Source organism: Anguilla rostrata, chromosome 2 (assembly GCF_018555375.3).
Source record: "Anguilla rostrata isolate EN2019 chromosome 2, ASM1855537v3, whole genome shotgun sequence".
Classification (NCBI taxonomy): domain Eukaryota; kingdom Metazoa; phylum Chordata; class Actinopteri; order Anguilliformes; family Anguillidae; genus Anguilla; species Anguilla rostrata.
The window spans coordinates 17514283-17537347 of record NC_057934.1 but is presented as its reverse complement, the minus strand read 5'-3'; the positions used below and the strand labels follow the sequence as shown (position 1 = coordinate 17537347).

The window sequence follows — 23065 nt, the reverse complement described above, 5'->3', positions numbered from 1 at the left end:
TCCCCCTCTCCTCTCTTGTTTAAAGCTCTCTGTGGAGCGTAACTTGATATCTTAATGAAAAAAGCCCGGTCTCACCGGGGTTCTCTCCTTTATTGCTTTGGTTGAAATCTGTGGATATATCAGGCTTTTGCCTCAGAAAACCTCCCACTCCAAGTCTCTGCTCAATCCATTTGTCAACAATAACACTGTTAGCTGGTCTGAGGACCACCCCCGTCTCGCAGTGCCTCCAGCAGTCTGGCCCTGCAGTTAATGTATTCCAAACCGGGGAGGAGGATGAGGAGTTACCGCAGTCCAGGAGTGAAAGGCTGAGCGTTTCTGAGTGGGCCGAGCCTGACGTCTCTCCTGCTGGGCTGTTCCTCCCAGGCACCGAGGACACCCGTCTGAACACCGAGTGCAGCAGTGACCCCGTGTGCCCCCCCAAGTGCCGCTGCGAAGCCAACGTGGTGGACTGCTCCAACCTGCGCCTCACCAAGATCCCCGAGCACATCCCGTCCTCCACCGCCGAACTGTGAGAACACCGGCCGTCTACCACACCCCAGACCCGACCCAGCTACCTCACGAGCAGCCCCAGCACACCCTGTCACACACACACACTCATTTCTCCTTCAGAAACACAAGCACATAATGGCCTGTCCTCACACACCTAGTCCTCTACCTGGCTTTGCTTCAGTTAACGTTTGTCCTTACCTGAACGTTCTTTGACGAAAAATAAAAGTGAAACTTTTTTCGCTGAAGATAAAAGCTATTTTAAGGATTGTAATTGCTGTACATTTCTGTATTTGTGCTGCGTCAGGTCTTGTGCTTCCCACCGTCCAGCGTACATCGTATGCAGATATCTGTACATCTTTCCTGTTTGCTTTTTCTCTTTTACTGCCCCCCAGTGGACAACTGTGTCCCCGGGAGCTGATTGGTCAGAGTAATAACTACTGACACTTGCACTTGATTGTGATTCAAAGTTAGTGACACACGTTCATTGAATCTAGGCCAGTCTTCACTTGTTATTTTCATATACATTTTTGCCCTCCGTGAAAACTCCTCTCGACTCTTCACACGTACCCCCTGCTCCGGGGTAGCAGCAGTGGTCGACGGAGAGGGCATTATCGCTTGTCACTCTCCCGCTGTAAGTCTAGTGTAATTACCCGTTGCCCCCTCTGATGGGACCAGCTCACACGTTTCACTTCATTAAGAGAAGAGACTGTGAACGTGGCATGCAGAATCCCCTTTCATTATCCCCCCTGGGTGTTATCCCTTTAAGCACAGCTAATAACCTGATACCCTTTTGTTAACTTGCTAATGTGTCTAATGCCGGTGTTACTGCAGCTATTGAGTGATAAAAGAGGGAGCGGGCTAATGAACGTGTCTCTGTGCGGCGTTCCGCATTTTAAGGTCATCCTGAAGACACGCTTAGGGGACCATTACTAATTCATAGAGCACATCGTTGTTTGACATGTTCTGGGGAAGAAAGACATGAAAGTGTGTCACGTTCCCTCGCAGTGACATTGTATATGCACGCGTGTGTGTTTTTTTTAAAGCTTCAGAGAGCGCGTGTACATGTTTCTGTAGAAGCGTCCTGCTGTTTGCTCGAGGTTCTGATTGCTCCTCTCATCGTGTCCTTTCCCATCTCGTCACAGACGCCTCAACAACAATGAGATCTCGGTCCTGGAGTCTACTGGCATCTTCAAGAATCTCTCCCAGCTCAAGAAGATGTAAGTTTTGTTGATAGCGGTAGCAAAATGTTTGGTATGACCATAAATGTAACTAATGAAGTTGGGTCATAGATATATAATGTGCCTCATTAAGATGTGTTTTAGATTAGTAGGACTGATAAAGTTATGTCATAGATGTGTCATGTATGATGTTGGAACTCCTGTAGAAATAAGTGCTTTGAAGCAGAGTGTAACTCTAACAGAGCTCTTACGGTCATTGACGTTCAGTTTGGCTCATTAAGATGCAGCTCTTGGTTGTCTGCGTGTCTTCAGCAATTGTGTAGTCAATATTTGTAGCTGATACCTTGTATTATTGGCCGTCATTGATTCCCATCCGCGTCGCACCCTTCAGAAACCTCAGCAACAACAAGATCACAGAGATCGAGGACGGTGCTTTTGAGGGGTCCGCGTCTGTCGTTGAGCTGCACCTGACGGCCAATCAGCTGGATTCAGTGCGGAGCAGCATGTTCCGGGGGCTGGAGGGCCTGCGTATGCTGTAGGTCAAATCTTCCTCCTCCTCCAGCTCCACCATCACCATTATCATCATCATTATTACAATGACTGCAGACATTACTGTGATTATTACTGTTATCATTACCATTATCATCAACCATGAAAACCATCACTGACACATTACCATCATCGCCATTGTATTTCTCATTCATTACCCATGACCGTCATCATCATTGTGGTCTCGAGACTAATCCCCCACGACTAATGCCATTCCCTCTCTCTCATCTCTCCTTACTTTCTCCCTCTCTCCCCCTCTGGATGGCAGAATGCTCCGGAACAACCGCATCAGCTGCATTCACAACAACAGCTTCACGGGCCTGCACAACGTCCGCCTCCTGTCTCTCTATGACAACCAGCTGACCACCATCACGCCCGGGGCCTTCGACACGCTCCAAACCCTCTCCACACTGTAAGAGCTTTCCGTCTTCCCCCCTCCCTCTCAGTCTCCCTCTGAATTCCTCATACCCGCACAGACACAGCAGGCCTAAGGAAGCCTTTCCGCGTTTAACCTACTTTAGAAAGTACCATAGAAGCTTTTAAAAGACTATTTTTTTTCTAAAGCCCTTTCCACTTTGTGTTAATGTCTCATAATCTTGCCACCTATTGGTGTCATCCCCAATTTTAAAGCTCCTGAGAGCTTTTGAGAGTCGTTTTTTCCTGAATTAACCGTCCATATATGCAGGCAGCGGGGGCTTGTGTAACAAACCTTTAAGCATCTGTGCTGGTCCAGCTGTCTCTCTCCACATCCCCATCTGTCTTTATTCGGCTCCCAGGAATCTGCTGGCCAACTCCTTCAACTGCGACTGCCGCCTGGCCTGGCTGGGGGACTGGCTCCGGAGCCGAAAGATCGTGACGGGGAACCCCCGCTGCCTGCGCCCCGCCTTCCTCAAGGAGATCCCCCTGCAGGACGTGGCCCAGCTGGACTTCCGCTGTGAGGAAGGTACGAGCCGCCCGGAGTCCCCCCCTCCTCTAGCCTCCGGACTTCCCAGACTATCAGATACCCGAGTCAGCCACGCGATAGAGGCCTGCAGTGTTGCTGCCATTCTTGTGGTTACCTTGGTGATTTCCTCTTGGTTCTGTTTTCCACAATGGCCACAATGTCAGTCACTTTGGAAACGTAAAAATGTATATGTGTATACAGCGCCGTGTCGTGTTCGGCTCAGAGTAAGTCCATCCCCTTGGTAACAGTCATTAGTCATAGATGTGCATCTGACTAAAGGCTCTCTCTCTCTAACTCTGTCTGTATCCATTTCTCTCTCTCTCTCTCTCTCTCTCTCTCTCTCTCTCTCTCTGCCACTCTGCTTCTCTCTCTGCCACAGGCCAGGAGGGTGCCAGCTGCGTGCCGCGTCCACAGTGCCCAGACGAGTGCACTTGCCTGGAGACGGTGGTGCGCTGCAGCAACAAACACCTGCGAGCCCTGCCCAGGGGCATCCCCCGCAACGTCACCGAGCTGTGAGTGCAGACCGGGAACCGGGGCCCGGGGCTCCAGGACTGGGGAGGGGCGGGGCCTGCGGGCTGAGCTAGTTGGTGGGGTCAGGCAAGGGGATGGGTTAGAGCTTGAACCTGATGAGAGGTGTGTTCTAGGGGCCTGGAGCCTGAGGAGTGAAGAGGGGTGAGACCTGAATGTTGGAGCGGGATGGGCCGGGAGCTGGGGAGGTGTGTGTGTGGGGGGGGGAGGGGGGGATCTGATTCCAAAAAAGCTTGAGCCTTTGGCCTGGAAGGTGGCAGAGGTCTGGGGCTTTGGAACCAAGGGGATGGAGAAGGATGGAGACAGGGTGGCCTCCTTTGGGGTAGGATCATGGGGAGAAGCAGTGCAGCGTGTGGGGCAAGGCCAGGGGTGCATGTTCACTGACCGTGGCTGTACAGCCTGGGAGGATTTTATGCTCACTGGATTCTTCTGCACTGTATGTAAAATATATTCTGGCCCGGAAGTGCAGACCTTACCACTCATGTTAGTGTATGTAGCACCACAGCACTGCTAATGCATTTTTTTTTTGTTTTTTTAACTATGTAACTATGTAAGCATTATATTTAATTATTTCCCATGTCCAGTCATCCACTTTTACACCATTCTTGCGCAACCTAGTCCACCACGCTGGGTGCCTCCACTCCAGCTCCACCCCTGGCAGTTTCACTTGTACATTCAGACAGATTCAGACTTAAACACAGGGGGCAGGAGGAAAACAGGATCCAGGATTTGGGCCCAAAGCGCATTTCACATTTTAATGAGTGGGTTTCTTTGGGACAATTTGGATTTCCTCTCCCTCTCCCTCTCTCTCTCTTTCTCTCACTCTCTCTCTCCCCGAGTAAGTTTAGTACGGCCTGCAGTTCCAGGGGAGGGCTGGAGGAAAGTAGAGAGGGAGGGGGGAGGGAGGGGTGCGTGGCTCAGGCCTATTATTCCCTCTGCAGGTGTTCCCGTGATTCAGGCCCGTAAGCAGGTGTGCCCCTTCACAGCGCACTTTCATGTCCTGCTCTGGTGGCATTGGGGGGCGGGGCTGGAGGTTAGGGGGAAGCGTTCTAGAACCTGGCTCTCAGGAACACTGTCATTAGCCCCGCCGCCACCCTCTGGCGACCTCGGAATGCTCGGCGCTGAAATTGCGGCCAGCTGTCAGAGAACGCACAGAATACCAGGGATCAACAGGAGTTCTCAACCCCCCCCCCACCAGACACACACACACACACACACCTGCAGGGCTGCTCAGGGTAGTGCTGGAAGAAGGCAGAGAGAGTGGGATTTTAGGCTTTTGGGCTGAACAGTAAATCAAGTTGTCATCTCTCCCCTGATCAAACAGCAAAGTGTCACATACCTCCGTGTGCCTGCAGTATATGAATCTGACTGAGATTGGGGGCCGCAGTTACATTTTGCTGGAAGGGGGGCGGACGGGCAGGGAGCGGGGGGCGGGGGGATGTTGTCATGGACACCGCTGCTGTTGGCTTCCTGCATTAATGAGGGAGGGGTGGCACAGAGGAAATGATCCTGACAGGCCACCCATTTCCCCGCATAAAAACATACACTACACTATGAGACCCCTTGATGTTTTACCACACAGTGTGACTAGGTTTACGTCACATTGCTTGTTAATCTTTATCCTATGAGTTCACTTGTAGATGTAAATTCATCCTATAATTTCAGTTGTAGCCTTGTTGACATACAACCCCACAGTCTTCCCCAAATCCCCCATGACTCGCAGTATAACGAAAAGAGAATCGCAAGAGGCTACTGTCACAAATGAATTCATGCAGGAGAACATTTTTGCTTTGGGACAATGCATGTTATTGCTGGCTAGGCTACTGCTTCTTTTCTTGTATGACACTGAAGATTCAGGGCAAAAACCACATAAATAAAGATACATAAGAGATGCACATTCTAGATTTCAGTCACATGCTTGTTCCATTTGGTCAACCTCACAGATTAAATATCATCATGCTTCTGCAGGTACCTGGATGGAAACCAGTTCAGCATGGTTCCCAAGGAGCTGTCCACCTTCAAATACCTCCAGCTCGTGTGAGTGTCTGTCGTCGAACCCTCACCCTTTGTTCTGGATGCTAGCACTTCTCTGTGACATCCCTGGCACTCCATGGTGCGGGCTGGATTAAATCTCATCTGTGTCATTCCAGGGACCTGAGCAACAACAAGATCAGCTCCCTTTCCAACTCCTCCTTTGCCAACATGAGCCAGCTCACCACCCTGTAAGTGATCTCTCATTAGGCGGCTCACCACACCGTCTGATCTTAGCTTAGCCGGCTCAGCCGCAGCGTTAGCCCGATCCGGTGTTAGCCAGCGCTCACCACACTGTGAATTTACTCTCAGGTTAGCCAACTCAACCGCACTGTTTGTCTGATCTCATTTGAAATTCAGAGCAATAAAATGTATGACTGTAAGTCAAAGAGGCACAGCTTGTTTTAGTCACTGCTTTAGGAATCCTATGCAAAGTTTAGTTTTGAAAGAGCTTTTAAACCCTTTAGCTGTCGGCTCAGCTAAATGGTAGACCGCATTTGACTTAAAGGCGATCTTGTCGGTAACTCTGACTGTGACTTGTTTCCGTAGGATCCTGAGTTACAATGCTCTGCGCTGCATCCCAGGCCTGGCCTTCGCAGGACTACGCTCCCTGAGGCTGCTGTAAGACCTTCCTCCACCTCTCACTGTCGCTAAAGTGGCCTGCTTCATTTCAGCACAGATGCACTCTGGGATTATGAGTTCCCTCTTTTAGTTCCACACACACATGCATTCTGGTTAACTGTAGGATTCACAATCGCTCCTGTGTCATTTGCATGTAGCCTTGCTTCTGCATCAGACAGTGATGTCACAAATTTTGCTATGAATTTTGGCACCAAGTTGGCTCTATATTAACACACACACACACACACACACAAGCTAACTCCAATTATTTGATTAAATTAAAATTTTCCTGTCCCATTGTAGTTTCATTGGAATACTTTTTTATTATTTGTATGACCAATTTAGGACTGTGTGGAGGTGTATTGTTAGCGATGCCAGTTGGTGTTACACTCCTCTGAAGTACAGTGTAGTGGCTAGCTAGGCTTGGCTATTTAGCGGCACAGATGAAGAGAACTGTGAAGTGGCCGCCATGAGAAAGTGGGGCAGAAGCCGATCTCAAAAAAATACGGCTGTAAACCCTCCTCACAGCACAGGAGCAACGGAATCTCTTGACCACCTGTGCACAACATGTCTCGCCCTCCCAAAAGCACTTAACCCTGTCCCAGTTCTGGTCTAAATGTACTTCCCGAACACATGTATCCCTGACCCAGTTCTTGTCTGAATCCCTCTTCAAAAAATACACCTAACCCCTGTCCTGGTCCCTCCGAATTCCCATCCCGAGCTCACGATATCCGGTGCCCTCTCGAATTCCCTCTCATTGTGATCCCTGCTGCATTCCTTGTGTGGATTCCCCTCCCAAACGCGAAGCATGTGTGCGTTTGAGTGAGTGTATTTGTGCATGTATGTAAATGTATATGTGTGAATGCATGCTTGTGTATTTGTGCATGATTGATTTTGTTTGCACATACGTATGTGCATGAATGTGTACTTGCATATGTGTGTTTGTGAGTTATTGTGCATGTGTCTATGCATCCCTGTGTGTGTGTGTGTGTGTACATGTGCATGCATGCATATAAGTTTTTTTGTGCTTATGTGACAGTAAAGGTGAAGTCAATTGCTGTCATTTGCCTGAGGATTCTGAAAGAGCATCAGATTGTGGCGTGCAACTCAGCATGTCTTTGCTGCCTTCAACAAAGCATTGCTTTTTCCCTCCCTGCCTTGTTCTTTATGGCGAAGGACAAAGAAATCCTAATGAAATTCAAACAAGCATCAAGAGTGCCATTCTGCGGTGCGCCCGAGCGTGGTGTTTACGATCCGCATTAGCAAGCACTCGGGGTTCTCCCTGCTCCTGTTCCTGCTGGGTTCCTTGCAGGTCTGGCTCAGTGGAACCCACAGAACCTACGGAACCCACATCACAATGCAGAGCGCTGCCCCTCCCCCGCAGCACCACCTTATTGTCTCCATGGCAACCCCAGCATCCAATTGCATCGAGCGCAGAAACTTTGATCTCTTTTACTGAGGGTGTGATCCTTCAAAAGTCCTTTTTTAAATTATTTTTTTAATAAAATGTCAATTGTTGCCATATTTTATTTTATGTTTCAAAGGAGGCCAGCTAATTCAGTGCCGCTTGACAGCAAGTCTGTTTCATTTATTTTCAGGCTCAATTAGAGTCCAATTTCAGTTCAAAGTGGCAGGTTTGTAATTCTGAAAGACTTCAGCTTTTCCTCATAATGAAAGACATTTTATGTGCAAATTTAAAAATGAAAAAAAAAACCTTGCTACTTTGTAGCAGAAGTTTAAAGCAAAAAAGACAACAAACAGCATCAAACAGATTTTGAGGTCTGTGTCTGGAATGGATGTGGTTTTGATTTGGGATTAACAAGGTGCTAATTGGCCGTTTGGGTAAAGCGTGTAAGGCGTGTGAACCTTCGGGGTGTGTAACTGTGTAACTGGAGTGCGTCGCATCTGGGAATGGTCCAGAGGAATTGTGCAGTGTGCGCTGTGTAAGAGGAAAGTGATACAGGGGGTTCAGATAAGGGTTCAGGGGTTCTTCCTGTTTGAGGAAGCGATCACTGGCTCACTACCGGTTGTGTTTTTAGTGTAGGGTGGGGGGGACATGGGGGAAAATGTGGGGGCCTTTACGGTAAGGGGGGCAGCATGCAGGTTCAGGGAAGGGGGGGAGAGGGGTAAGGTGGGGGGGGGGGGAGCTTTACAACATGCAGTCATGGCCCGACAGATTAAGAGGTCCCTACTGATTTACAGTTGTTAAGTCCTCAGCCGCATCACCTTATCATCCCTCTGGAACATCGGGAAGGAAACACCGGTGCATGGGGGCACAGGTCGCACAGGAGGGAGCATCCCGGAACTGACCCCAGATCAGTAACCCTAAACCGAATTCAAAGGAACGCCGCACCTCCGATCCTCTGCCCGCAGAACAACCCTGAAAGTGAGGCACCGTGTGACAGGTGCAAAACGAGCCTGAAAAACAGCCTCCCTGTTTCAGCTCTTAAAACCACAGTTCCTTTAGGGGCGAGACTGTCCGTGAGCCTGTTGTGACATCACACACTGGAGGTTTCGGCTACATCTCCAACGGAAGGCAGCTGTCTCGCTGCCTACACCCTTGGAAGCGAGCTTCCCCTGAAGGGAGCACCCTAACAGAAAAAGACAATGAACTTGGGACGCCCGTTGAAGGCATCATTTTTTGCTTACTTTCAAATGTGCCTTGATGCCTTCCTACCTTACGATACTGCCTGCGAAGGCAGAATTTTTTTCAATTTGAGATGCGGTCCTCATCTCCTGGACAGACGCTTCCCTCCTTTGCCGTGTTTGTTTCCCCTTTCTCTGCGCATATATTATCACTTATAATGCTGGGCTCTTCTGTCAGTGCATGGAGCACTGCTGCTGAAGTGTGCGTGCTCCTCCGATACCCCTGACCAGCGACCGTTTCTGTGTGTTCGTTCTTTTGATCGCCGGAATATTCCACTTAGCTCCCGAGGTTTTCCTGACCTTTCGAAAAGCGACTAACCAGACACCTCCCCTCTGCCCCTCACTGTGTCCGTATCCAAGGTCTCTGCATGGCAACGACATCTCGGAGCTGCCGGAGGGAATCTTCCGGGACGTGGCCTCGCTGTCGCACTTGTAAGTACCCCTGACTCAGGATCACACGGCCCGTAAGGAAGCAGCGCAGCTCAGAGCGCTTCGGCGCAGCACAGGAGAGCAAAGCTCAGTGCAGCTCACCAGAACACGGTGCAGCACGCTGCAGGCTCTCCTCTGTCATCTTCCATCAGAGCCAATCACGTTGCCTGGAGCCGCCTGCAGGTACAAGGTGGCTCCAGATGATTTGACCCCTGTTAGATTCTGCCCATGTTCACTGTTGTTCTTCACATCCTCTGACTAGATCAACCCCCTCTTACTCTATGGTTATTCATACTTGTCTTTCTGGTCAGATCACCCCCTGCTGGTACAGTAATAACACTGCAAGCCATTTGTTCATTTTGTACCTGGGCTCTTGTAAAGGGATTTATAAGGCTTTGTTTTGTTGTAGTGGCTTACCAATTTAATACTAGTTCATATTCATGCTCAAATATGGTTGTATTTTTATGCAATTCAATGTTGTACCATGTTGAAACAAAAGTTTTGCAAAAGTCTCTTTGTTTGACATTGTAGCGTGATGTGTAATCCTCTATTTAAGGACATTTTTGAGTTTAGAATTTTTTTGTTTGTGGCTTGCAAAAAATTAGTCAGTGCAGAATCTGAAGGCTTAGAGGGCCACCTTCTGGTGCTTTTAAGTATTACAACACCAAAACATAATTTAACCAGCCAGTCTAGTTCAACAGTTGTTGCCCATACGAAGAGCTATCTGCTGTCCACAAGAGAAAAAGATGCTTGCATCGATTTACTGTGCTGCAAGTTGGTGTGTGAGATCTGGCCTGTCTGATGGAACAAGCCAAACTTTGAAAACGGTGTCAAAATGTGTGTGGAAAAACACTTGTTCCTGCACTTCCCCTCTGTGCCTGAGAAGCATCTATGGTCCCCTGACCCTTGACCCTTAATGTCCTTTCTGTGACCCCTGACCCCCCCAGTGCCCTACCTCTGAGCCCTGACTCTTTTCGATGCCCCGTGCTGCGCTGTCTCACAGGGCCATCGGTGCGAACCCGCTGTACTGCGACTGCCGCCTGCGGTGGCTCTCCGATTGGGTGAAGACTGGCTACAAAGAACCCGGCATCGCCCGCTGCACCGGCCCTCAGGGCATGGAGGGCAAGCTGCTGCTCACCACACCCGCCAAGAAGTTTGAGTGTCAATGTAAGAGAGCTCGACAGATGGGAGCATGCATGTAAAATAGAGAAAGCAATAGACTTGACATGTATACCTCATTTACATATATTTATATTTATATTTATCTGTCTATTTCAATGAAAATTTTCCAGAACTTGTCAAAACGTCTTGTCAAACAGAGAGAGAGAGGAGGAGAGAGAGAGAGAGAGAGAGAGAGAGGCAGGCAGGCAGGTAGACAGATAAGAAATAAAATGTCAGAAATGTTGCTTTGAACATCCATCTATTCATTTAGTCTTTCAGAATTATCTGGCAATGAACTCCTTTTTGTTGTCATAGCAATAAACTAATTTGAATTTATTGAACTGAGAGAGAGAGAGATGAAGGATAGAAAGAAGGGAGAAGGGATGGGGATGATACATTCTGCATGCACAGTGTCATGGTGGTTATCTCACCAGCATCATTAAACATGTTTTATTAATAATGTTTTATTTGATCAAAGCTGCTGTGTTTCGCGTGTCTGTGAACTGGAGCTTACCATCCGCAAGTTGTACGTTGTAGCGGTCACTCACCAGAGGATATCGCTCTCTCCCATCCTCTCCGTTTGCAGATCCTGTGGACCCCGTCGTGCTGGCCAAGTGTGACCCCTGCCTGTCCGCGCCCTGCCAGAACCAGGCCACCTGTCAGAGTGACCCTGTGGATGCTTATAAGTGCACCTGTGCTGAAGGATTCAAGGTAGGAACACCGCCCTCTCTATGGACGTTGGTCAGTAAGTGGAGTGCTTACGTTTCTCAGATAGTTAAGCCGAACCTGTGTTCTTACATTCTTTTGCGGTATCAGTGAAAATGTCAGTAACCTATTCTTTTGGTTCATTATGACAGACTGGCCTTTAGTAGAAACCTGATCTCTAATCTGTGCTATAATTCAAATAATTTCATACAGTACCCAATGTTTGGTGTTATTCAGGTCCAGACTCTTAGCCTGTCATGTACTGCACCAGTATCTGTCTGTAGGTGTCATACCAGGTGTCTCTCATCCTTTGTCATATTGGGCCAGTGCCTCTCAGTCTGATATAGCGGGTAATATCAGACACCTGGATCTCAGTTAACATAGAGACGTGACCCAGTTTCCTTCCGCCAAAAGGAAAAAAATACTGCTTGCCTGATGATTCAGGCAAGGAAGGACAAGGTGTTTCATATTCCAGGTGGAAGGAGTAACCTTGCATGCGAACGACTCTGGCCTTTCAGGCGGCTATAGAAGGGAAACTGTAAAAGGTGTTTATAGATAATGTTCTCTCAGCGAGTCGTGAGTGTTCTCTCTCTCCCTCTCTCCCCCTCTCTCTCCCTCTCTCTCCTCTGTACCTGGCGATCATTTCAGGGCCAGAACTGCGAGACAGCCCTCAATGTCTGCGCCAGTAATCCCTGCTCCAATGGCGGCATCTGTAGTTCCGGTGAGGAGGACAGTGAGGTATTCAGGTGAGAATACGCAGCTACCATATAGATACGCACACATACGCAATTACCAATGAACGTGCACATGCACACATCTGCATTCATCGCCTGTGCATGTACAAGTACAATCATTACCATACGTGTCTAATACACACATACCCATACATACCTGCATAGGTATACATGCTCAGACACATTCAGTCACTTAAAAAACATACAAATACAAAAATACCCATGTAATCACTTAGGCATATACACGGATACACACATCCAACTACCTGGGCACATGCATACACAGACATGCTTGCACGCGGGCAATCCCTTATACACACACACATGCAAGCAATTACCTGTATATGTATACCTACACACATGGATATTCATGTACACAAGCATGCATACACTCGTTCATTCTGTTGTGTACATAAAGCGTACGCACGTACATCCAAAACAGGTCCTGAAGCACGCAAACAGAAGATGGCTAATTCATGCTGAAGGGAACGGTACATGGACTCTTCCAGTCGCGTCAGACTTTGCAAAAAAAAAAAGAGCAAACGCAGGAATAGAGAGGAGCTGGAACATTTTGGGCCATATTAACGTCAGAAAGCTCGCCGTTTCGTGACGACATTCTGCGCACCCCCTCCTCCGCAGCTGCACCTGCCCCCTAGGGTTTGAGGGCCCGACCTGCGAGATCAACGTGGACGACTGCGAAGACAACGACTGCGAGAACGGAGCCTCCTGCAAGGACGGAGTCAACAATTACACCTGCCTGTGCGCCCCCTTCTACACAGGTAGACCCCCCCAGTTTGCAGTCACACTAGGAGGGTCTGAAACCCATTTTGGGAGCAGAGCTACCGTGTAGCTTCAGTAGCCATCCTGTAGGAACAAATGAGCTCTTCGCCCCATTTGGAGTAAATTTACCCCCATTTAGAGCTCCCCGTTTTAAATCTCATTAGTTTTCTACATACGCATTCAGTGCTGAAATCAGCTCCCCAGAGATTTAAAAAAGTTGCCAAAATTAGGATGGAACTGATCCATTATGAAACCACATTATTAAAACAATCAATTATTCAGAATTAGGGATTAAAATGGCATTCTAAGTCTGGGTGATAATGTGCATTTTGACCGGTAATTAGAAACCTTGCAGCACACTTGCATGACACTGAACTTTAAAAAGAGACTGAACATTTTTCTTTTTTCATGTTTCTCTGTGTGGTGCAGGAGACATGTGTGAGGAGATGGAGGATGTCTGTGCTCCAGGACGGAACCCCTGCCACCACCTCTCCACCTGCATCATCACAGCCACCGGTCCCAAGTGCGTACACAGAATACTCACACAGCAGGACACAGCAGCTGTTTTCAATTAACTGTTCAGTGAGGAATCCCTTCTCATCCCTTCTGTTTCTGTTTGTGTGCGTGCCTGTTTGTGTGTCTGTGTGTGTGTATGTGTGTGTGTGTGTGTGTGTGTGACTGTGTATCTGTGTGTGTATCTGTGTGCGTGTGTGTGCGCGCGCGTGTGTATCTGTGCGCGCGCGTGTGTGTGTGTGCATGCGTGTGCATGTTTGTGTGTGTGTGTGTGTGTGTGTGTGTCTGTGTGTGTGTGCATGTGTGTGTGTGTATCTGTGTGTGCCTGTTTGTGTTTGTGTGTGTGTGTCTGTGTCTGTGTCTGTGTGTGTGCATCTGTGTGTGTCTGTTTGTGTTTGTGTGTGTGGTGTGTGTGTCTGTGTGTGCATCTGTGTGTGTGCATGTGTGTGTGTGTATCTGTGCGCGCGCGTGTGTGTGTGTGCATGCGTGTGCATGTTTCTGTGTGTGTGTGTCTGTGTGTGCATGTGTGTGTGTGTATCTGTGTGTGCCTGTTTGTGTTTGTGTGTTTGTGTGTGTGTCTGTGTGTGTGCATCTGTGTGTGTGTATCTGTGTGTGCCTGTTTGTGTTTGTGTGTGTGGTGTGTGTGTCCGTGTTCGTCTGCGTGCCGTAGGTGTGTTTGTGCTCCCGGCTATGTGGGCGATGACTGCAGCGTGGACTACGATGACTGTGAGGAGCACCACTGCCAGAACAGAGCGCGATGCGTGGACGAGGTCAACGGCTACTCCTGCCTGTGCTCAGAGGGTTACAGGTGAGACGGACAGATACTCAGGCTGGAAGACTGACAGGCAGGTAGACAGACATATACATGGTCAGAGGAGAGTGAGAGTAAAAGAGATGGATAGCGAGAAAAATAGAGAGCGTTTAGCAGGCAGATAATAAGAGGGTCAGACAGCCGGGCAAGCTGAGAGACAGACAGGAAGTAAGCGAGACAGAAAGGCTAACAGGCCTGCTTTAAATGACTGACATGCCAGTGCCAAACAAGGAGCCTATTGTAAGATATAAAAATCTTCATTTATTCACATTATTATCATTATCCATGAAATGACTGAACAAAGTTCAATAAAAAAATATTCATATAAAAAAATAACTGAAACATGCTTATCATGAGATCTCAGCGCAACTTAACGTGGGTAGGTAAATATGAGTTGTCGATATGAACACATTTATTTATATTAAATACATGTTAGACGAAATCTGTCTGCCATGTAGAAACCTGTCAATGCCTTATCTGCTTATTCACTAATGCCGACTGGAGCAATGGGGGCCTCTGTGGGCAACTGGCAGTCTCCAGAGGGGACAATTAATGGGATTTCATACAAGTGTGATAACAGTCACTCTAACTGATTTTCCTTTTTAATCACCAATTAATTACAATCAGTCACAAAATGGGGAGCACTGTTGGGCTGAACAGCCTGCTCTCGCTCTCAAATATCCTTAAGTTCATCTTTTAATAAAGGGAACACGTCGTTTGGGTTTCGACTTTCTTGAAGGGGGTTAATTTTCTTCTCACCCTCTCCCAAACCTGCAGTGGGCAGCTGTGCGAGGTACCCCCCGCGCCCCACTCCCTCTGCGATCTGGCCGAGTGTCAGAACGGCGCCCCCTGCGTGGAGAGGGCAGGCAGGGCGCTGTGCCAGTGCCTCCCTGGGTTCGGGGGCCCTCACTGTGAGAAGCTCGTCAGCGTCAACTTCGTGGACCGAGACTCCTACCTGCTACTCAGTGACCTGAAGAACTGGCCTCAGGCTAACATCACGCTGCAGGTACAGACACACAGTCACAGGAACATGCCAGCGTGTACAGTTTACACACGCAGAGGCACTCACCGTACACACATACATGTGCTTTGACATGTAAAAAAGTTCACAGCCACGTGCACTCACTTACTTACGCATGCATGCTAGCACACATTCAAACGTAAACATAAACATGTACATGTAAGCAATCATACAAAAAATGGACACATGCTGTATCTTCAACACTCAAATTACATTATGCATGATATTTAAATATGAAATATTTTCATTCGATGTGAGGCCATTCCTCTGATGCATTGTGTGCAGAGCCCTTGGCACTTAAATGCACCATGCATACCGGCTGGTTGTACAGTGCAGAGCGCTTGTCTTGACACAATTTGTACAGCCTGTTGATATGAGAGGTGCGATGTGCAAAATAGAAATGGAGCACTGACCCTTTAATAAGAAAAGGTTCATCACAATACATAAATAATGGGAATAAGGGCAGATAATACACACACACACACATGAATAAAATGCACACAGACAAACACAAATATGTATTATTAATGGACAAACAGATAATATATGCACATACAAAAAACACACACATAAATTAGATGCACGTACTGGTAATTCATTATACAAGCACTAACATAAGCACAACTGTAAATGCTACACACATATGCAAACAAAGCGCAATGCACATAAACACACTCACACACACATGTGCATAGCTATAATTCCAGGATTACTGCAGCATTCTCTGTACCACCAGGTGTCCACTGCAGAGGACAATGGTATCCTCCTGTACAATGGAGACAATGACCACATCGCAGTGGAGCTGTATGAAGGTCACGTCAAGGTCAGCTATGACCCGGGCAGCCAGCCTGGTCATGCCATCTACAGGTCAGTCCTGCCACTGAAACCACACAAGTTCTTGCCTTACAGTACAAATACAATTGCATTCTTTCTACTGGCATCAATCCCTAGGTGCATCATCTTTGCAGCTAGGGCCTATTGTTTAGCTTGGTATACCACAGGGATGGATAATATGTGATATGTGATGTGACCTTACCTGAAGAAAAAACAGAGAGGAGCTCCATCAATCGAGGAATATGATGCTAACAAGCAATAGAATAAAACCAATGACGATTGGTGGATAATTCCTTGTAATTCTCACAGAGATCCTGGAAATATAGCCAGAAGGTATCCACCAATCACCACCAGCGTCATTCTATTGGTTGTTACAAGTACTCTCCTACGTGACTAAGTGCTGTTGTTCCCTCTCTGCACTTCTGACTGTGCAGCACGGAGACCATCAACGACGGGCAGTTCCACACAGTGGAGCTTGTGACCTTCGACCAGATGGTGAACCTGTCCATCGATGGTGGACTCCCCACAACCATGGACAGTTTGGGGAACGTGCAGCCCCTGAATGGAGAAGCTCCGCTCTACGTGGGGGGTAGGGGTCCTCTCCTCTCCTTTCCCATTCCCGTTCCCTTTCCCTTTCCCTTTCCCTTTCCCATTCCCATTCCCTTTCCATTTCCCTTTCCCTTTGCCCACCACATGGATCTTATGTCACACTGCTGTCTCCCATGTTTTTTGTGTTGGTGTGTTTTTGTGTGCGCATGATTGGTTGTGAGTGTGTGTGTGTGTGTGTGTGCGTGTGTGTGAATGAGAGAGAGAGAGAGAGAGAGAGAGAGAGAGTGTGTGTGAGAGATAGAGAGAGAGAGAGAGAGAGAGTGTGTGTGTGTGAGAAAGAGAGACAGAGAGAGAGTGTGTGTGCGTGTGTGTGTGTGTGCTTGCTCACCTCTCCCCCCCTGTCCGCCCACAGGTATGCCTGAAGACATCCACTCGGCTGCCTTCCGCCTGTGGCAGATCCAAAATGGCTCCAGTTTCCACGGTTGCATCCAGAACCTCTACATCAACAACGAGCTCCAGGACTTCACCCAGACGCAGATGAAGCCGGGCGTGGTGCCAGGCTGCGAGCCCTGCCGAAAGATCTACTGCCTGCATGGCATCTGCCAGCCAGATGGTGCTGAGGGGCCCGTGTGCCACTGCCAGCCCGGCTGGAGCGGCCCGCACTGCGATCGGCCTGCCAGTGACCCCTGCCAGAGCAGCAAGTGGGTACTGCCCAAAACCGTGCAGGGCATCACGAGAAAGCTGTTCAAATATGGAATTTTCTAAATAAGCATGTGTCAGAACAATTGAATGTACTCTGCAATTGCTAGTACAGTGCATGTAATATGTGCAGTGTTGACTTTGACTTTTGGTGAAAATCTACGACAAGTGTGTTACAAATACATGTGCATTTGCTTGTGTGTGTGCTCTTGTGCCTTTGGGTTCACGTTTGCGTGTGCGTTACGTGCGTCTGTGTGTGTGCGCGCAGGTGCGTCCACGGGAAGTGCGTCCCCTTGGACATGCAGTCCTACCGCTGCGAGTGCGAGCAGGGCTACCGCGGCGCCCTGTGCAACCAGCAGGGGGAGCTCCACAACCCGTGCCAGGGCCAGCAGTGCGTCCACGGCCGCTGCCAAGTGTCGGACACGGGCGAGGCCTACTGCCACTGCGACAGCGGGTACAGCGGGAAGCTGTGCGACACAGGTGAGGCGAGCGCACGGCGTGGGCGGTCGATTACACCCCCTCACAGCCATAATGCACCCTGATAGGCCTGAGCCATTTCGGTCGAAGGAATTTAGAACAGTGCCAAGCGTCTGGGAGCCAGGGCACCTGAACTGCATTAATATAATGACTCGGGGCAGTTAGAGCCTGCAGAGATTTAAATCACAGCCTGAATGGACTTTTTTGTAAAGCTGTCAATTCTACTGACTGTGAAGGAAAAAAAAAACACATTAGTGCCACAAAATACCTTTCTCTGATGTTTTTTGTTTTATGCTCTCAGCCAGTGGGCCACAAACAGATAGAACAGCTAAATATATATTGTTCACTATCGAATTTAATCCAGTCTTTGTAATGTGAAGTTATTGTTTTTGTCTTGTGTCTGTGACTTGAGGGTTGGCTGCTCTCAGACCGAGCTTGCTGATCTCAGATCAGCTTTCAGGTCCAGAAGTTTTTCAGCCTTCAGTTTTCAGCTTGAGGGTTGTCTGATTTCAGATTAGCGTTCAGGTCAAGAAGTCCTCGTTTGCAGCCTGAATGTTGACTGCTCTCAGATCAGCATTGTGGTCCAGAAGTCCATGTTTTCTGCCTGTGGGTCGGCTGATCTCAGATCAGCGTTGTGGTCCAGAAGTCCCCGTTAGCAGCCCGAATGTTGACTGATCTCAGATCAGCGTTGTGGTCCAGAAGTCCATGTTTGCAGCCTGAACGTTGACTGATCTCAGACCGCCGCCCGTGTCTCCCCCAGAGTCGGAGTGCCGGGGCGTGCCCGTGCGGGACTTCCACCAGGTGCAGCGCGGCTACACCATCTGCCAGACGACGCGCATGATGTCGTGGGTGGAGTGCAGCGGCCGCTGCTCGGCGGGGGCCTGCTGCGGCAGCCAGCGGATGAAGAGGCGAAAGTACACCTTCGAGTGCGGCGACGGCAGCTCCTTCAGCCAGGACGTGGAGAAGAGCATCAAGTGCGGCTGCGTGGGGTGCGTGTAGCGCCACCCCCACACCGGTCCCCAGGGGGAGGGAGTCAGAGAGAGAGAGAGAGCGAGAGAGAGAGAGAGAAAGAATAACAAAGTATATATGGAAGAAATATATATATATATTATGAACATCAATGTTTGTAAAATAGAACTTTTTTTCCCCCCTTCCAAGGGTGTACGACATAAAACAAATACAAAACTACCAACCGACAAGAGAAAGAAAAAAAAATACATGCGTCTGCAACATTGCTCTAAAGGGTCGAAGATGTTAGCGGGAGTGTTTTAAGTAATCCCACCCAGTTTGACCTTTGACCTTCCAAACAGCCAATGCAGGCTCTTCCTCAGCTGTCATCCCATTGCTGCCATCAGAGAGCGGGTCGTAAAGATGGGGGCGGGCGGGGCGGGGCAGAAGAGAGTTAGAGGAGGGGTCAGGCACTGGTGGCCAGGTGGTGTTGGAATCGTGCATGTGCTTGGGAACCACCAAGTTGTTCATTCTCCCCCTAAACCAAGTGCAAGCTCTCTGATTGTACATTAATGAGTGGGACTTTTCAGGGAGTTTTGGTCTGGATGACAGATATGGCAGCCCTTCACGTCTCAACTTCTGCATGGAATGCACGCACACACACACACACGCACACACACAAACTCACTCTTACATACAAGCAAACTCACGCACGTACACGCAAACTCACACACACATACACATCCACATGCGAAAAACACATACGCTTGTGTGCACACATGCGTACAAAAACAACACACACACTGACATGTACAATAATGTCAATAATGCAAAGGCATGTGCAGATAAAGTTGTATAGTCGCTTTCCAGGTGGTTTGGTGGCGCTTTACATTTGGAACACATTTGAGACTGCTTAATAATGAATGATGATTACATGTACGCTATCCTAGCTTAGGTCATGAAGTGGGATGGCTTGCATGTGACTACACATCCCATACCTCAGCACGGAAAGCCGCAGCTCCGGTTCGCAGCTGCTCACAGAGAGTGCGGAAGGCCGCAGAGTAGATCACAGACCGCAATCGGCAGACCGTGCCGATGAAGGAAGAGCTGGCCACCCAGTCCTGCAGCATTTGTGGACCATTCATCTTAAACCAGTTTACTGTGATCGCACGACGGTGTCCGTTTCAGAAAGTACAGAGGCAGCAGCCGGGGAAGGTTTGCGTAATTTAAAAAAAATCGTTTTAATTGTCAGAACTCAAATGGCATAGCAACGAAGCCACAGCCTCGTTGTCCCTTGATGGATATGCGTGCCTGGCGCGTTAGACGGCTTTGCTCATATTTTTGCGGTAATGTAAATTCTTTGTTTTTTCTCCTTTCTCTCCCATTGTGCAAATACAAAATTCCCCGTGAGCTTCCGAATATGCAGACGTGGCCTGGAGTATGCATGCACGCACACACATACATACATATACACATGTACGCACGCACACACACAAACATACACACACACACACACACGCATTCATGCACGCAGTCTCAGAGGGCATGGTCTGGTCTGAACAGAGGGTCACTCAGTTTGATGTAATTCGAAGGGCTCAGCAGGGAGGCCTTGTGGATCCCCCAGGCGTCCCAGTGCCCTTCACATTGGACTCCCTGCCATCTGGCAGAAGCTGGCATTCCCCAGCGACAACAGCTTTCCCCGGCTAGAAGCACTCCCTAGCAGTGCTATGAATTGAGTAAAGCCACACCCCCTGTTCTCTCAGTGCAAGTGAGGAGTGGGGCTGTGAGCCCTAGCCCCGCCCCCCCTTTTACTGCAGTATTACTTGTGCGAGCAGTGTGAGTGGAAGATTTTTAAAATGGAAATATGGAAATGTAGTGTTTTAATTACTGTTATAAGCTGCAGAATGTTTTTTTTTTTTTGTACTTTATTCTGTTATTTTTGGCATTGGTTTTATGTTTCATTTTCATCTGATTTTATTTTAATTTTTCCTTATGTAACCCAGCTCCTCTAGCCCTCTTTTTACAGAGATGCCTAACAGATTCTAATATATATACATATATATTTGTATTTCATTTTTTGGTATAGTATTTTTATATGTTATAGATTAGAGATTGGTCTTTTTCTGAAAGCCTCTACTGGAAATGACAGTCTGGCTGTTAACTGGTTGCCCTGTTGTTAGTCCATTGGCTTGTTTCTTATCCACTCAGTCAAGCAAAGCCAGTTTGTATATCACTAAAATAAGGTAGTGAATGGTTGGCCTTGTGCTGCAGGGGGCAGTGTATTAGAAAAAATGTAATATTGTATGTTGTCTTCCTGGTGAATATTATATCTAATTATTTTAGAAGTCTGTGTGCCATTACGTTATTTATTTTATCCAATGTACAAAAATAAATGTGTGGCGTTATAGTTTTTGCTCATTTAAAAAAGAAAGATGGAGGAAAAAAACCACAGAAATAAGCTTCAATAAATATTTTTTTAAGAAATGGCAACAAAAATAGCTCTGAGGCATCCGTAACATTCAAAAGAAAGACGGTAGTGACCCAGTTCAAACCACATGCTGAAGGTGTCATTTATTATTTGGCTCACACACACATTCCCTGTAAACTCTCTGCTGGGTTTGGTCCAGTACATGGCTCCAGAGTAAAACAAAATGTTCAGAATTCAATATTACAAAGACTGACATATTTTACCGGGCAATGTGGGAGATGTAGAACAGATTATTGTTTTCTGGTGGTGTCCGGCTCTCTTTTTTTGCCTGTTTTATTATTAGTTTCGTCAAGGATTTACATCGCAACAGGGGAATAAACAGAAGGATGCACGGTGATGCTTAAACAACACTCCCCAGAATTCCCCGTTGAGTGTCCTGTTGCGAAACAGGAGTGAGAATGATAATATTTGTGCTTCGCTAATTAGATCTGGTTGCTTGCCAAAGTGAACGCTTAGTCAATTATCATTGGTGGAGAAGAGAATTGGCGGAGGAAACGCCACTGTTACGGCTCTGCCCACCCGCCCGTTCGCCCGCCCGCCCGCCTGCTTGCCCGCTAAAATCAACATTCAGTTAATGCATATCTTCTCCACAGCAAATGGCCGGTCACTGCATTGCAGAGGCACTGCATGCGAAGTGTTCAGGGGGTGCTCTGTGGACCCACACTGGCATGTGAATGCACCGGTTTGTACAGGACTAGACTAAATAAAAGTCCCGAGGGGGGGGGTGGGGAGGGGGGGGGGGGGGTCACACCATGCTGACTTCTTTTTTAAAACTGTAAGTACTTTCCTCTTGGGGTGACGAGTTTATCTTGTAGAATATGCAGAGCAGATAGTAATTAAGTGCATTACTTCCCCCCTATTGAATGTACTTCTTTTGTGAGCTATACATATTGAAGCCATTGCAGCTGTGTCCTGGCGCAAGACAGCAGGTCAGTGTTTGTTAATAGCAATGCAGTTAACAGAGGCGATGTATTCAGCTTGCTGGAACCACGTCACATCTCCAACATTTAGTTTTAGTAGCATTCATCCAGTGCTATCCGAAACTTCACAATAATAGTGTTGCTGTTTAACAATTTATTTTTTATTACTATTATTATTATTATTGTGGTCATTGTTTTTCACTTTTAACAGAATGCATCTCAGTTGAAAAAAACAGCAAAATTTTAAAAAGAAAAATTAAAAAAAAAAAACACAAAAAACAAAACTAAAAAAAAAAAAAAAAACCACCTTCAACCATCTCTTCCATGAATTAGTTGTGCATAGTCCTGGTTTGTCCTGATGCGGCTATAGCGTTCTTCTGTCGCTTCCTGTGAGTCTGAGTTGTTGGCCATGATTAAAAACTGCTGTTGTGCTGAATGTATGTAGTGCCACCTGCAAATGTTTACTGGAACTCCACCCTTTTCTCCCATTAAAATGTGTGTGATTTTATTAAACCAGATTTCATGTCTCTGTTAACTGGCTCATCTTGTCTGTAGATGGTAAATGATATAGATATAGGTGATTGGTAGAAATCTGCATATTCAGTAGGGAATAGAAGGAAGAGGAGGAGGAAGAAGAACAGGTGGAAGAAAAAGAAGAGGAAGAAGAAGAATGCTCTTTGCTCCCTTAGGTTAATCACAGAAATAAAACATGAGAAGTTTTGCAATTAATTATATTCTTAAAACAAAATGTGTATACAGCTATATAGCCATAGCTTAATATGAGATACCTACTAGATCAGAATGCATCAGAGCAGTGAGTTTCAGTGAAATAAACCTGATGGAGCGACTGTTGAACTGCATCTGAAAATGCAAAACTACAAAAAAAAAATAATAATAATAATATTTAAAAAAAAGAATTAGTCACAGCACACCAAATAACTTACACAACACAAGTGGACAGTATCACAGGTCTTAATGGACAGGCCATATTAGTCCAGTGACTTTCTATCA

General features: G+C 47.5%; 1 protein-coding gene across 1 annotated transcript in view; it reads left to right on the top strand.

Moving 5' to 3' along the window:
• slit1b (slit homolog 1b (Drosophila)) overlaps positions 1 to 22567 on the top strand; it is a 115102-nt gene extending 92535 nt beyond the window's left edge. The window contains exons 16-37 of the mRNA XM_064320908.1: positions 364 to 508; positions 1632 to 1706; positions 2059 to 2202; positions 2485 to 2628; positions 2993 to 3159; positions 3539 to 3671; positions 5656 to 5724; positions 5838 to 5909; positions 6268 to 6339; positions 9346 to 9417; positions 10418 to 10581; positions 11162 to 11286; positions 11929 to 12026; positions 12654 to 12793; positions 13224 to 13317; positions 13978 to 14115; positions 14896 to 15124; positions 15876 to 16006; positions 16408 to 16562; positions 16935 to 17223; positions 17490 to 17701; positions 18459 to 22567. Of these exons, the coding sequence (XP_064176978.1) occupies positions 364 to 508; positions 1632 to 1706; positions 2059 to 2202; positions 2485 to 2628; positions 2993 to 3159; positions 3539 to 3671; positions 5656 to 5724; positions 5838 to 5909; positions 6268 to 6339; positions 9346 to 9417; positions 10418 to 10581; positions 11162 to 11286; positions 11929 to 12026; positions 12654 to 12793; positions 13224 to 13317; positions 13978 to 14115; positions 14896 to 15124; positions 15876 to 16006; positions 16408 to 16562; positions 16935 to 17223; positions 17490 to 17701; positions 18459 to 18697 (3107 nt within the window). The 3' untranslated portion in view covers positions 18698 to 22567. The remainder of the gene's footprint in view (positions 1 to 363; positions 509 to 1631; positions 1707 to 2058; positions 2203 to 2484; positions 2629 to 2992; positions 3160 to 3538; positions 3672 to 5655; positions 5725 to 5837; positions 5910 to 6267; positions 6340 to 9345; positions 9418 to 10417; positions 10582 to 11161; positions 11287 to 11928; positions 12027 to 12653; positions 12794 to 13223; positions 13318 to 13977; positions 14116 to 14895; positions 15125 to 15875; positions 16007 to 16407; positions 16563 to 16934; positions 17224 to 17489; positions 17702 to 18458) is intronic.
• Positions 22568 to 23065: the final 498 nt, after the last annotated feature.